At 36.6% G+C, this 15403-nt stretch overlaps 1 protein-coding gene across 1 annotated transcript in view; it reads left to right on the forward strand.

The window, feature by feature from the left end:
• Positions 1-1281: 1281 nt before the first annotated feature.
• Positions 1282-15403, forward strand: part of LOC104466167 (phosphorylase b kinase regulatory subunit beta-like) — a gene marked incomplete at its 3' end in the record, with an annotated part of 15357 nt that continues 1235 nt past the window's right edge. The window contains exons 1-6 of the mRNA XM_010079505.1: positions 1282-1366; positions 2051-2132; positions 4580-4637; positions 6399-6489; positions 7796-7984; positions 11947-12081. Coding sequence (XP_010077807.1) covers positions 7965-7984; positions 11947-12081 — 155 coding nt within the window. The remainder of the gene's footprint in view (positions 1367-2050; positions 2133-4579; positions 4638-6398; positions 6490-7795; positions 7985-11946; positions 12082-15403) is intronic.

Raw genomic sequence — 15403 nt, forward strand, 5'->3', positions numbered from 1 at the left:
TATAATTATATATATATAATCTTTGTGACTTGTATTCAGGTGCTTCATTTACATACATATGTGTAAATGTGCGGTGAGACAGAATGTGTGTCTGTAACTGGCTGCATGCTCTTTTTTTCTTGTAAAATATAGAAAATGTAAGTTCATTTAAAAATGTATATGCTTCAAAAACTTGTAGCTTTTCTTTGTTTTTTCACCTTCATTATTGTCACATGTTCAAGCAGATATGCAAGTCAAAGAATGAATGATATTAGCAATAAAAGCAAAGCAGGTTTTTTATATTCAGTCATCTCAGAGTAACAGATCAATATTTTACGGCAACTTGTGTATGATGAAAATGGAATTTCAAAGTTCACAAGTACTGATTTACAGTCAGATTTATTTAGCTAATCAGAACCATCAAAAAGCAGTCTTTAAAATGCTGTAATAAAACGTTTCCTCTGGAAGTATATAAATAGGAAACTCATATACATTTGGAGTGAACTGATTGCAATGACTACATCAGATAAATGCACCACTGAATTGCAGGTGTGTAATCTTCGGAGACAGAAGTATTTGTAAGCTGCATTTGATGTACAAACTTAGGGCAGGCATGCTTGGATTAAGGAAGGACTAGACAGTAGGAAATGTTATTGTGTTCTGTTTTTCCTATAACATCACGAGACTGACAGGAAAACTACCCATCCTTCAGTGATCCCTGAAACAATGAGTATTATGGGCCAGCGCACGGGTATCACGCAGACTCCAAGGAATGCAAATCCTTGATCTCAGGTGTTTTAATCAGACCTGTTTTTTGGGGGGGCTCTACATTGCAGGCAAAAGAACAGCAAAACATCAGCAAAAAAGAGACAGTGGCCCTGAGAGACTTCTGCTGTCTTAAGTGAGATCTTAAGAAAGAGGAAAAATACTTTGAAAGTGTGAGGATATTTGGAATGTAGATAAAGAAACTACTTTCTCAATGGAAACCACCAGCAACATATTGAGATCAAAAGACAACTATACAGTTATGTAGTTTTCTGCATATTATTAATTTTTTTCAATTTTTCATTTCAGACATTAATATCTGGAGCAGTTGTTGAACAACTTGACTTCCTAAGAATCACTGAAACAGAAGAGTAAGGCTATGTGTAAATAATAGTGATGAAGTATTTGGTCATTAAAATATTTTCTGAACTTTGAAGAAATGATGTACTTATTTTTCAGGGCTCCTGTATTTAAGAGTTTGGAGGAGTTGGACCTTCCAAAACATTCAAAAGTCAAGAGACAGTCTAGTACTCCAAATGCTTCTGAATTTGAGCAGCAACCAGATGTAAATATTAATGACTGGAAAAACAAGTCAACATACGAGATCCTGCAGAAACTTAATGTAAGAAAACTTGATAAAGATACACTGTGACTTCATTCTCGTGAAATGAGAAATTATGTTCTGGTATTTTTCTTAACAGCAGCCTACTGGGATCAACATAATTAATGTCATGTTTTGATGTTAATAATATAGCTAGTAACATAAAATGTCTGGTGTTCCTCTTTGTACTCAGGGAATCTTCCTCATGACAGTCGTTTATCTTATCACAGAACTTTCTGGCCCTTCATTCTGTAACTATTGGCTTCCATTTCTCCAAGCTACCCAAATCTTCTGGTAATAAATGACCATCTAGAAGGGGATCCATTTGTCATGTGAATATCAATAGATGTCTTATTGATAGACTAAAATTCAAAAGGGTCAACAGTTGGTATTCACTCTGATAGACCAGGAGCTGCTTAACGATCCCAAGGCAAAGTTCCAGTCTGGCATTTTTCCTGTATCTAGAAGAAAACTGCCAGTGACTGCTTCTAGATCCAGTGTTCAACAGGAACACACATAGGGTAGGAAATTGTTGTGAATTCCCCTTAAAAACAAAATTTGTAGACTTTTTTTTTTTACATTAAAAAAAGGCCCTTTGTTTTCACTTGAAATTTTTAATAGCTCTTCTGGTTTTGCCTCACTGAAAATCTGAAGGCTATTTGTGGTTGTTGTTGCTTTTTGCGCTTTTATTTTTTTTTTTTTTAGGACTGCAATTGCCTAGCAAGTCAAGCATTACTCTTGAGTATATTGCTTAAAAGGGAAGGACCGAATTTTATCACCAAGGAAGGTAAGAGCTTCTTTCATTTGAGGATTTGGGGAAGCAGCTGTTTAGTTGTAATGAACATGAATAATGGCCATGCATGCAATCAGTTGTGTAGCTATGGTCTTCACCATTTAAAGCAATTTCTGCATTAAATGGGACATGCAAATTCTTAGTGTGGTGGGGAATGCGCTGCTAAATATATGAACTCTTTTAGGTTTTTTGTAGGCTGGTGCTGCATCTGGTTATAAATTTGAACACACAGATAGAAAAAAATAGGGGAATTGACTTTGTATAAATCGCTGAAACTAAAGACAGTTTGTGTGTCTGTAACAGTCTGAAATGTGTGAAGCTTTGTACTGAATTTTTATTTTACTTCTGCGTAATCAGACTTTGATTCACTACATCTGTGAAGCTTACACTGATTTTGTATTATGGCTTTGTATTAGAGCACAGGATTTAAATTCATGTAAAATAATTCAGAAGAGGCTATTGAGGCTTGTGGCTTTTGTGCTGCAAGGTCTGGTGGTGTTTCGTTTTTTTTTTTCCCCAAGGACTGCTTATTAGCTGACTTTGTGTATACGAATACTCCTCAGGAAGAGAGGAATGTTAGGATCAAATATTCTCTTAGTTATTCATCAAGCAGTGTAACTTACCACCTCATGTTATAGAGCCCTGCTTCACAATTTTGATTTAAGACCGCTGGTTCTGTGATGAAGAGTTGTGATTTTGGCATATATTAAAAATGTCATGGAAAACAGTGTAAAGTGGAATAAAATGAATTGGCTGATACACAGAGCATTGTTGAAATACAATGTGAATCCACTGTTGTCGGGCTTTGAAAGTCTCAGTAGCTTTCTTTAGTCCTTTTTAGGTTGTGTCCTTTGCTCTGGAAACAACTTGAGGCAGACTTCCTAAGCTCTGTAAGCAACCATCATAAATGCTTTTGACCATTAGATCATGAACTTAAAAACTCTCTTGAAACCATTTAGGTCAGAAAAAATACTGTTGTACCTCTGACTGTTCAGAGCTAACTTGTATAGACCTTTTTGTGCCATCCCATATGAAAGAGTAAATGATGATAACCTTTTTAATATGCACCTCACATTAAACTGTCTGAGTCACTGACTAAAAGCTCCTGTCCTCCTACGACTGGAGATTACTGAGACTGATATTAAATAATCACACAATCAATAAAACATAAATCTTAAAATAAAAGCTGAAGAACCCTGGGTGTTCCAGCTGACAGGCACAGGCTATGATTTTGTGACTCAACTTCTGCTATTGTTGTTATAGATTAAATTATTTTTCACCAATAAGCGCCTGGCATGAAAACACTGACAGTCCATATGAGAACCTAAAATCTAGAAGCTAAATGAAGTCTTAAATAATGGAATGTTTGTCACACTTTTACCTTTAACATAATGGTCCCCACTTGACACCTCCACAGGGTGATGCACTGTGATCAGCTATGGGCTGACAAAGAATGGTATTGGTTGTTCTGGTGAATGTCATTAATGTACTTCACGCCCTCTCTGCATCTTGGACTGCCTGCTTTGACTTCAGAAGCAGTGCTCTTCCCATTTTCTGCCCTCTCTTTTTTAGGTCATGTCTATACAGCACGGGGCTGCTTTAATACATAACACTTCACAAAATGTTCTCTTTGGTTTTGGCACACAGAAAATCAGCTTGGAGGAGGAAGGTAGTAATGAGTAATATAATGTCTTGTATATCTGTCCAATATCCCGTTGCATTTTGCACCAGTGATAATTGCCTTCACAAGAGTGGTGCCCAAAGCTAGCTCCCAGTCACTCAGGTGTCTTTGTGGGCACCTTAGTGCGGTTATTCAGGGCAGAGCCACAAAGGAGTGAAAGATTCTCTCGCTCTCCCAACTTCCTGTAAAATGAAAGTCTCACATCCCACTGATTAACCAGGTGATCTGTTGTTCACGTAAAAAGTTGAAAACAACTTGTCTTGGATATCAGCTCTTAAAAACTTTGTCCAAACATAACCCCACTCCGGCGAACTGCACTGCCAAGCACAAGACTTCACTGTTGCTTCCTGTAGGTTTTAGCTCAACAAAGAGGCAAGGCAATGGAGAGGGTATTCACTCTCGTATCCATCCTGTATCCGAAACATAACCTGCATTTTGAGGATGTACCTTTATAGGCCAAATCTGTAGACAGATTAATTTTCCCCAATATATTGAAATAATAGATGATATCATATGTTTCTTTATAGCATGAGCAGCAAAATTAGCTGAAATCTGGTTTGGCTTTTTGCATAAAAAAACAACTAGATGACAGGGGTCTTGACTGCATCTAAATTTTAGATGTTAAGCACAGTAGGTCAGTGCTAAAGCTGATTCAGGATTCATTGATCTCATCTAATTTACCTTATTACTATTAAATGAAAACCTGTGCATCCTTTTTGCTTGTGTTTTTTGTTTGTTTGTTTTTTAAAAATGCATTTAGGTACTGTTGCTGAGCATATTGAAAGAATCTATAGACGAGCTGGCAGCAAAAAGCTCTGGTTTGTATACATATATCATGTTCTCTCTTTTTTTTTTTTTTACACCGATTTTTTTCTCCTAATATGTTTATACAGATCAATGCCAGATCTTTACACACTTAAAGGGGGGGGGGAGAGGAAGGGTTTCTGACAAGATTGTATTGGTTCATTGCAGCTGTAGATCTGGTCTATAATGCTTTAAAAAAATTAAGTAGTATTTTCTTACTGTTTCTTTTAAAACATAAGAGAGTAATAAGCTGGTTTTGCCATGAGCACTATTGTCGATGTACAGTTCTCGTTAAATAAGGAGAAAAGAATACTAATATTCTTATTTCTTACAGGGCATGATAAAATATTATTAATAGCTTTTTGTAGCAAGGCTGGTGTTCAAATATAAATCAGTTAAGTTGATACACTCATGCAGTTTGTTTATCGCCCCACAATAACTTGCTTTGAGCCTGATTTTATCACAATAACTCTAAAAGGTTTCAGAAGTAGGTTGGTATTTACGTGTATATTAATTTCTCTGCCCAGAAGGTCAGTAGAAATTTCGTTTCTTTCTATGAAAGAAATGAGTTGAGCCTGTCCTGAACTGTGTTCTTTCACCTGTAGCTATTCCTAACAGACAAGTCTGTAAATATAAAAACAATTTTTTTCATTTTAGTCTGTTCATACAATTAAATGGGCCTTTGCCAATAATAAGGTAGAACCAAAATACCTTGGTGGTATTTTTTGTAAAGAATAAAAATCAAAAGTATTTTTTAGAAACAAAATATGTAAACTGTTTTTCATTTCTCTTCCATGATTGCCATGTGACATACATATAGGCTGGTGTTGCGCTACAGTGCTGCATTTGCACAGAAATTTTCTTCTTCTATAGCCCCACATATTACTACCTTTCTGGTACATGGGAAACAGGTAAAGTGCCCAGAAGACTGAAATGGAGCTCTGTGAGATTTTTTTTTTTTTTTGCTTATTTGCATTTGATAGTATCAGCTAATGCATTTTTGAAATGCTTTGCTTTTGATCTTAAGAAGCGTGTAGCAGTTTTCACAGGAATCAACATCAACTATTTGATTTATTTTTTTTTTTACTAACACTATGGGCTATTACAACTCGTTCATTATCTCTGTGGATAAATGATTTTTAGTAGCCTCAAAGCCTGTGCTAGAAGAGCTCAAATACAGGTCTATTAGGTTTGTATTTTGTCAGGAAATCATTGTTAAAAGTATTTATATCTTTAACCATCAACTGGATTTATGAAAAAAGTTTTTCTCAGAAGTTACAGCTAGTTTTTAACCTAGCAGTTTATACAAGTCTTCTTTTCATGCTACACATGAAATATTACCTCAGCATGGAAAACAAAACATAGCCTTGGTGTTGTACTTTCTCTTGCAAAATCTTTCTAGCTCTTCCTTAAATGGACTAAAACTTACCAAGGTTATCTTGCAAAATTATGAAAATGTCACAAAAGAGAAGCGTGCATCTCTTACCTCTCTGTTTTCAAAATGATACTGAGAAAAGAACGACAAGCTTTTCATGGACCTTCTAGTTTAATGAGTTCTAACTAAATTTATTTTTGATCCATTAACCTAGTTCTAGACTAAAAATGAAAGTCCATAGAAGATTATGTAAGATCTGCTCCAAATTCAGCCTTATAAATCATGTCTTTACTTACTGAGTTGATTTGAGATCTCTGCTGTGGCAGACTTGAAACACATAGATGAATTCATTAAACTAGCTTGTGATATGCAGTGGGATTGCTCTGTTTTCTGCCCTCAGGTCTGTTGTGCGCTTCGCAGCAAGTCTTTTAGGTAAACTAGTGGACAGCCTTGCACCATCTATTACTAATGTTTTAGTTCAGGGCAAGCAGGTAAGTCTTTACTCCTCAGAAATGTATTAAGGAATGATAATGGAGAATCTAAATAAATGGTCTTGTTAATTTTGAAGGCCTCTGATGCTTCTTTTAAAGGTACCCATTGGCTTAAAAAAATCCTTACCAATGAAAAAAAATCTAGAGAAAATAAATATGCATTTAATACTTGCACATACTGTGGGCTAATAAATTTATTTTAATTAATGGCAGAACAATACTGAAAAGACAGTTCAGTGTCTAGATAAGAAGGGAAGAGTCACAATTTACATAACTCCTTAAATTTTATATATATGCCATCTTATTTCACAAAAGCAGATGGAGTCAAGTAATAAAGCTTCTTTTTTAAGACTGACTTGGTGAAGATGTAGCCACTCTCTGTGAGTATGAGACAACAGATGGGTGGCAACAGACCAAAAAGTCTTGGATTTTAGTTTTCTGTTCCAAACAAAGTTGAATCATCTGTGTTTCTTCCTTCCCTAAGGAGGAATTTTTTTTTTCTCCCAGCACAATAATGAAGTTAATGAAGAGCTGTTTCCAAATAGTAGTAATTGAATATTATGTATTTTTGTATTAAAATGTGTATATGTGTACACTTACCTTTGTGCAATGCTATTATGACAGATGTGTCTTTGCCTTGCTCCAGACTCAGGTCTGGGTATGTGCTTCTGGTGCCACATAGCTCTAGAGGAAGCTGCACCTGCATGCAGCATGATTTGTAGCTGTTTATTTTCAACCTTCTAACCTAACCAGCCTTCACTGACCCCTTTATAATAATGATCTTTTCAGGAGAAAAATTAGTGTTGCTGTGTTTTACTGACAATAGCTTTAAAGCAAATCAGAATTTTAACAAAAATCCTTTTTTGTGATTAAACAATCCAGTAATGGCAAATATATTTTCTTAAAATGAAGGCTATAACTTTTAGGATGCTATTAGAAATACGGAAACAAAACTATGAATTTAATTCTGAATTTTAAGTGAGCTCCACAGCTGAAATGTCAGAAACAAAAGACTATCTAAACCTACAGGCATGATTATACAGCCAGTTTTGAAACCAAAGCAGTGGTCTTGTATTTTTATTTTCAGTTAGAAACATATATTCCATATTTACTGTGGTCTTTAGTGAATTTTGTTATTTTAATAGCAGCCAACTAACAGTATTAACAAACATCAGTCATTGACATAAATCTTATATTGTGAAATTATGACAAGAAAAGCTGAGTTCATGAAGTTTCATTTCTGAATTGCTTCTTTGGTGCTTTTATTCCTGTCCGTATCTTCTGAATTGTTTTCAATATACCGTAGGTGACACTTGGAGCTTTTGGCCAAGAGGAAGCAGTTATTTCTAATCCCTTATCCCCAGCAGTAATTAAGAACATCATCTATGAAAAATGTCATTTACAAGATGAAAGAGACGCCGTAAAACATACATATTGGCTGGATCATCTCCAATTCACCTGAACTTTTCAGTGGCATGCTGAAGATACGGATTGGGTCAGTAAAGTATCTGTTGTTCATACTCCTAGTATTGCAGGGGAACATACATACCGCAACAGAGAGTGTTGCTGCATTGCAAAAATGGTTTATGTAGGATGATGCAGCAAAACTGGTATACTTCAATTTTGTACTTCCAGAAATCCTGCTTTAAATTAGCGTGACAAAAATGGGCACACAACTGATCTAGATTTGTCAGTCAACAGCTAAAGTGGAGGAGCATCAGTCCTTGTAATGGCCCATTTGAGGCTTTCCTACAGCTAACACACTGAACTATAGAATTTTGCAAAGCTTGATCCCTATCATGTTAGGGCTTTAAAACAAAAAAACAGTGTGGTGGGTTAGATACATTCTGCACAGCAAATGGGCAGTGGCAAGTGTGCTGCCTCTAGGTCACCCTGTCCTCTCAGCAGCCAACAGGCACGATGTTCTGCCTGGCTCACCTAGCAGCCTGGGTGTAGCTCTGGTGTAGACAGACACAGTGCGTCTCCACTAGCAGTGTAGTGGGTTGAAGGGGTTCTGTTTTAGGTTGCAACTGGACTCATATCTATACCTGAAATAATAAAAGGATGCACTGGAGTGCATTAGTGGTGTTCCTGAGACAGTGTTCTACCTGGCAGCAGACATACAGCACTCTGGGTGCCATCCGGAGTTTCCCAGTTTCAAGAGTGGATACAAAGTCCGCTCTGAATTTGCTCTCTGTATGTGGGCAGCAAGGCAACCTCTACAGAAGCCTTTTTATCACTTACTAGGTACAGGTGTGCTGCGCAGGATTAAGGCTAGTAACTAGCACGAATTTCATTACTGGTAAACATGTGATGGGGACACAGAGTCCTAGAAGTATAATGGATGCCACCAAACCAAATGCTGGTTCTTCCTTTACAGTGCTCCACAGGTTACGTAGATGCACACAGTGTGTGCTGCTGCCTGGCCATCCATGAGGCAGGTTAGAGGGATGTGGCCGGAGGCTGGGGATGTACTGTTCTGGCAGGGAGGGAAGAATCAAGCAGCAGAGAGGACCATAAGAGCTTTTACTTTTAGACTTTCAGCACTTGAGGAGGAAGGAGGCAAAGTGCAGTCTAGGATTAAGGCTCCTGGATGAGGCCTTTAAAAGCTCTTTGCTCACTTGAGCAGCCACCTATGGCATGTAGGTTTGGGGCAAATGGGTAGACTGCATAAATGCAATAATCCAGGAAGGATGTAGCATCAATTTGATTCCGTTCTGAAACCACAGAATTCTCCTCCAAGTCAGCATATGCTCAAGTCAGTTGTATTCTCTTGTTTCTGGTTAAGTGCAGAGCTCGTAATATAGCCTTGTCTAAATCAGTCTTGAAAGTCTGGCAACCATGAGCAACAAATTCCTTGGAAACAGTTTCAAGGTACTTAAACTATTTCTTTCTGGAGTAGGCACAATAATCTGCCTAAGAAGATAGCTTGTTCTTTTATAGTGTTGTCTGTAATAGTGACTTCAGATAGCAAAAGCCTTCTGCAGTTCAAATGTATTTACCATCACAGTTTTTCCTGAACTATTTTGAGGCACCAAGGTATACTTCTGTATACCTATATACTTCAGTGATCTGAATATCTGATATCTGGCATAACAAAGATGTTGTTCAAGAGCAGTTCTCTACACAAAAATACTTAACTGCCGTGGTAAAGAAAAACCTCATTTGTCCTATAAGGTGATGTTCCTAAAAATGTCTTTTTGTTCTTCAAAAGAACCTCACAACAACCCCCCCAACTGAACAGCATCCCTACTACAGACACACACAACGCTTCTTTACTGTTCATCAGCTATGTAGTTGTCCAATTCTGTACTAAATAGCTATACATAGACTAGGAACCACAACCCTGAATCAAGTTTAAAACATCATTTACCTACTGGTGTGTTCTATCAGTTCTTTGATAAGGTGACCTACAAATAGCCTGGTTAGGTTATCCATGGTATCTGCATTTACTTTGCTATCTACAGAAATGAATTATTTTTTCACATTTAGGAAGAGACAGATGCATTTGAATAAGCACTTCTTTGAAGAGGCCAGGTGCTACTGACTGAGATTTACAGAATTAGTGAGCATGCTTTAAAATTAGAACTTAAGTGTTCCATCTTCCATATCTCTTTCATAGAGAAAATCTAGCATTTCAGCACTGGAGGTGGATACCAGCAGTCTTTTTTTCTAGCACACAAGATTCATTCTTCCACTTAATGATGACTGGAATGTACTGCTAAACCCAAAAACTTCTCAAATCACCTGTATTACATGTAACTGCAAGTACATCTATCCTTTTGCACTTAAGTACCTTTTCTGTACCCTCTACGGATTCATGTTACTACTCCATCCTCCCCTTCCTCATTTTCTGTAGTTAATCCTTTTCACGATCTTTTTTTCTTTCTTCCAAGGTTAATGCTCGAGGTTCAATTTTCTTTATTTCAGTGTTATCACCCACTCCAGTGAGCAAAATTAACCTTCTCACAGAAACACCATTCCAGTTTGATAATGATTTGATTTAGTGTCTTGTTATTGATTTGTTTTCAGAGTTTCATGTTGAAATAGATGAAGTTCCTGACAGCCCTATTACTGTAAACACCTCCAGCCCACTGACTTCTACCCACCTCTTACCAGTGAAGGGTTCAGTAGGAGGTCCACTCTTCACTTTGCTGTGTTTTGTAGGCCACTGCAAAGAGAAAATACCAGTGAATGACTTGCACACAGATACGTTTGAGTCATCAGTAAAAAAAGAACCAATTCCTAAGTCAGTTGTGTTTGTTAATCTTGGTAACAAGAGAAGGACTCTATGTACCTACTAAAATAAATAAAAATAGTGTGTTCTGGATAATGTAATATGTCCATGTAGCCTAATATTCTCTTGTATCTTGCACCTTCTATGAATGGTCCTAGAAACCTCAAATTCAAAGCAACTTTGAATCAGAAGGCTTGACATCTCAGAATTCTGTGTAGTTACTAGGAATCCTTCAGAAAAGATAGTGACTTGACTTATACAAATGAAAACATTCTGTACCTTGTAGGCTAAATAATTAAATGCCTGCGGAATGTGGCTATACTAATGACAAGGTAACTGTCTTAAGACTACTCTGCATTTTCTGAGAAACCGAGTAAGGTGCTCTGCTGGAATACAGACTCCATCAGGTGTTATATGATGGACTGTTTGAATTAAATCTAGTTAAGTTTCTTTTCCCTTTTGATAGTAGTACCTACTTGAACTGAAGCAATGTAGATGGTAAGAGACTCAGTTATCTTGCTTCAGATGTATCTATACGTTATTTTATCTTTGATATTCTATTAGAGGATGTAGCACTGTTTTTATATAATGTGCGGAATAAAATTCAGCACTTTCCTTCAATAATTTGCCAAGTTCTGCCTCTCTGATACCTAAGGCTGAAAAATTTTCACTGTTGCCATATTTTTATTTAATCAAACCTTTTCAAAGGGAGTAGCAAAAGAAAGAGAAGTGTGAGACTGCAAAAAGGAATTTCAAAGGCAAAAACTATAACTAAGCCCTGAAGTCTTTTTAAATGTAAAATCATTTCATTTTTATGTTTTTTTTTTAAAAAACTCATCAGCAAAATGCATATACTGTCAGAGCATAATTTTGAGTAGGAATTTTAACATCAAAAGGCAGGTAAATGTTTGTCCTACTGAATACGGGATGTAGGGGAATGAGTGGTCGAATGTATCTTCCCTATGAAAAGCATGCTTCACACCCCATTTCTTAGATCTGTGCATTATCCCTTTCAGCTTGTATCATATTGCAAACACACAATCTGAGTAAATTCCACAATACAGAAAGAGTAGTAGAGTATGTGTTTGATATTTTATGCGTGTCTTGACATCCAAATAGAAAGATCATGTGGAATTCTTAAGAGCTATTTTATTAGACTAATTTTTTACCTTTGGAAACTTCATATTTAATTAATAAATGTATTCCTCCCTTTACTTCAGATGGATTATCCATGCTATGAAGCATGAATTGAAGATCCGTGCTGGGGATATGCCAGCCAAGGACTTATACCAGATGTCCCCTAGTGAAGTGAAGCAGCTTCTGCTGGATATTCTTCAGCCACAGCAGCAGGGGAGGTAATGAGACATGTGGGTTTGTGGCACCTGTGTTCATTCATAATAGGCTGTTCAAGTAATTTTCATTTCTGAAATACTTTGTGTATATCTGAAATCACCAGGCATGTGCAATCAGTAATATACTTATTTAAGGAAAGGTAGCAAAAATGCACTTTTTCATTCTCTCACCTGTGTCTAGGTTCTACAATTGTTTCTTTTATATTGCAGCTTCCCTTTTCAGCTTTATCTTTGTGGAAGTCTTACTTGACAGTGGTAATCTCTATACTTCGGCAGTAACGTGAAGCGTTACATTCTTTGATATGGGGAAAGGAGCCAAAAATTATTCAATACTGTCTACTTAAGTAACTTGTAAGAACAGTTTGTCTGCTGTTCAGTGCCCTCTTTCTTCTAGCTTATTATATGAATTAAGAACAGATGTTGTCTAGAATTCTCAAGAGATAGCGGTGCTGCCTGAGACTTGTAATCTTCTCTCCCAGCTGTCAAAGAGAGCTTTGATTGTGATACAAAGTATGCAAGACAAAAGTTAAAATTACAATATTTCCACTTGACTGTATTGATAAGAGTAAAGTCAAAAGTCCTCCGGCAGGTTTTACTTCTAGTTAAGTTAGATTGAACTTAAGGAGATACTAGATCAGGCACATAACACTGCTGATAATTTCCATTATATTTGACTGAACGGATCATGGCCAACAAGGAGGAAATATGCCACATGTCATCCTACTAATATTCCTGCTTAATTCAAAACATTCTTTTTTTCTCCCCAATCTATAATGCCTGAGAAACAAGCTCCTTAAATTGCTGTCTGCTCTCTCGTATCTAATTTGTGTGGTGTAGAATCTCTCAGCCAGCTGACTATGTACTCCATCTCCCACATGCTTTTCAGTGTCTTGGTTGTGGTTATGAATGCTTGCTGTTTAGTTGCTCCCTCTACTCATGTTGATGTTGACATTATTCCTCTAAAACATTACCAGAACAACCCTCAGTTTCTCTTTGCAGCATTTTCCATTAAATATTTTGCTATTTAGGAAACAATTCGGTCAATCACAGAAAGCAAGTCAAGCACCATCCTTCATTAGAGATCTTACCTGAGTTGTTACAATGCCTTCTGCTTTTTATTCCTTTAACATAGAATAGCTGGGTCAGCAAAGAGCACTCTGGTTGATTTTTCTGATGAAGATTCTTTTTTGGGGGTTGTGTGAGTACAGAAGCTAACCATTATCATATCCTTCAAAACTTCTTATCTTTAACTTCTTCCTGTACAGTATGACTAGCTTGTTTTTCCTTACCCATTAGTGACTTGTTTTTAAAAAGTCTCTTTGTGCCAGGAAATACAGAACACTGTCTCCTTTAATTTTTTCTCTGACAGTTTTTCCTACTGTTGTGATTTTTTTAGAAAAAAATCTCTGCTACAGTGATACCATATATCACTGCCAATTAATTTGTCATCCATGAAGGGCTAGTGGTAGACTTACCTCCCTAACAGTCTCTCCACAACTAATCTCTCTCCAGGTTTTCATAGGGGGTAAAATTTTTGCAATTTTTCGACATCTTACACTGGACTCCAGGATACCATATAGCAAAATCTATCTCTCTCGCCAACAGGGTGCAGACTTCCACAGATACTCTTTTTGACCTGCTTATGTAGGCCACAAGATTGCCAGTAGCCTTTTTAAAATGGAGCATTGTTCTTTGAATGGTCCAAACAGCTATAAAACTAATTTTGCTCTTACAGTTTACAGGGCTCTCTTCCTTACCATAGTAATTTAGATAGGTTGGAGTATTTTTGACCTCTTCAAATGCTGCTTTCTTTGTATTAAGAGAGCAACCTTTTAATTCTATCACAACTTGTCTTTTTGTTTTTATGAATGTTTTCTTGTCCTAGTCCAAGGACAGAGCTGCAGAGAGAATGAGATGGAAATGTCATAGCAGGCACGTACCTCAGTAACGTAGAGCTCAAACCTATTCAAAAGATGCACCTCTCAGTGGTATTTTTTTTTTCTTAAATCTTTCTTTAAAAAAAAAGAAAACCAAACAACACACTGCTTGGTCTTCTAGTGTAGTTGGGAGCTACACTAAGAAACTTAGGAAGAGCATGAGAACACACATGGAGCTGTCTGAATTAGAGTTCTCTTTTCTGGTCAGGTTTCAGAAGGAATTCTGACCATTTCTCCAGTGTTTATGATTAAGGTTTTTCATTGTAAGATCTTTTTGTTATTTCATCAGGCACACTGGTGTCTGCATAAACAAGTAATTTTACTGACAAGTAATTTTATTCTGAACGTATCAAGTTAATCTAGCAATACAAACAGGAAAAACTAAAAACCGAAAACATTACCGCTGAGTTTGATTTGAGCTAGGTTACAGAAGCTCTGCAAAATAACAAAGCTGACCAGAGCATTTCCCTTTTTTTTTTGTTTGTTTGTTTTTGTTTTTTTTGTTTTTGGGTTTTTTGGGGGGGTGGTTTTGTCCATTTTGAACAGCCTACCAGAACCAGGTCTTTGAAATACAGAGAGACATGTTGTCAAGCAGTAATTTAAATGTCATTTTCCTAAAAAAGACCCAAACAAATACACAATGGTAAATAAAGTGTAATAATAGTGTGTTGATTCCTGTGCTGCAAATATCCAAAATTTTAGGGGGAAAACCTTTCCCTCTTTCCTGAATGAGGTGCTTCCTGAAGTACTTGTTCCCTTTTAATAAGGTTATAATAGAGCTGTTTATGACCTGAGAAGACTTGGAACTTGTTTCATTAAAAAAAAAAAAAACACAAACTTTTGCAGGAATACTAAACTAAGACACAAAAATATTAGTTGCTTTTCATCAGAGCTTTGCTTCCTAGGGGAGCTCTCGCGAATATTTTACCATATAAAAATAGATTTTCTACTTAAAATTTAAAACCCAACTAAGAACAGGAACTTTTAGGATGACTGTTCTCTCAAATATGTTCAGTACAGTTACACAGGACTTAATTCTGTACTGTGAATCCACCCATTAAAATCATACCCATGGCTGCCGCTTCTTAAAGTTCCATTGCTGGTGTCTCAGACATTTTGGCTAAAGCCCCATTGCTGTAGTAATACTGAGAAGGACAAATACAAAAATTAAATTCCAGACTTCACAGTTGTAAGTTTAAAAAAAAAAACCAAAAACAAAAACGGTGGGGACAGGATGCTTCTGAAGGAAAATAAAACTTGTAATTTATGGAGAATGCAACTCAAGTTTGTCTAAAGCTTTGATTTTAAAAAAACATTGTCAAATTTTCTAAATTTAAAAGCCACTTGTTTTTCTACACACCACCATAAAAAAAAACCAATCCTGCTGA

This window comes from Pterocles gutturalis, unplaced genomic scaffold, assembly GCF_000699245.1.
Source record: "Pterocles gutturalis isolate BGI_N339 unplaced genomic scaffold, ASM69924v1 scaffold9034, whole genome shotgun sequence".
NCBI lineage: Eukaryota > Metazoa > Chordata > Aves > Pterocliformes > Pteroclidae > Pterocles > Pterocles gutturalis.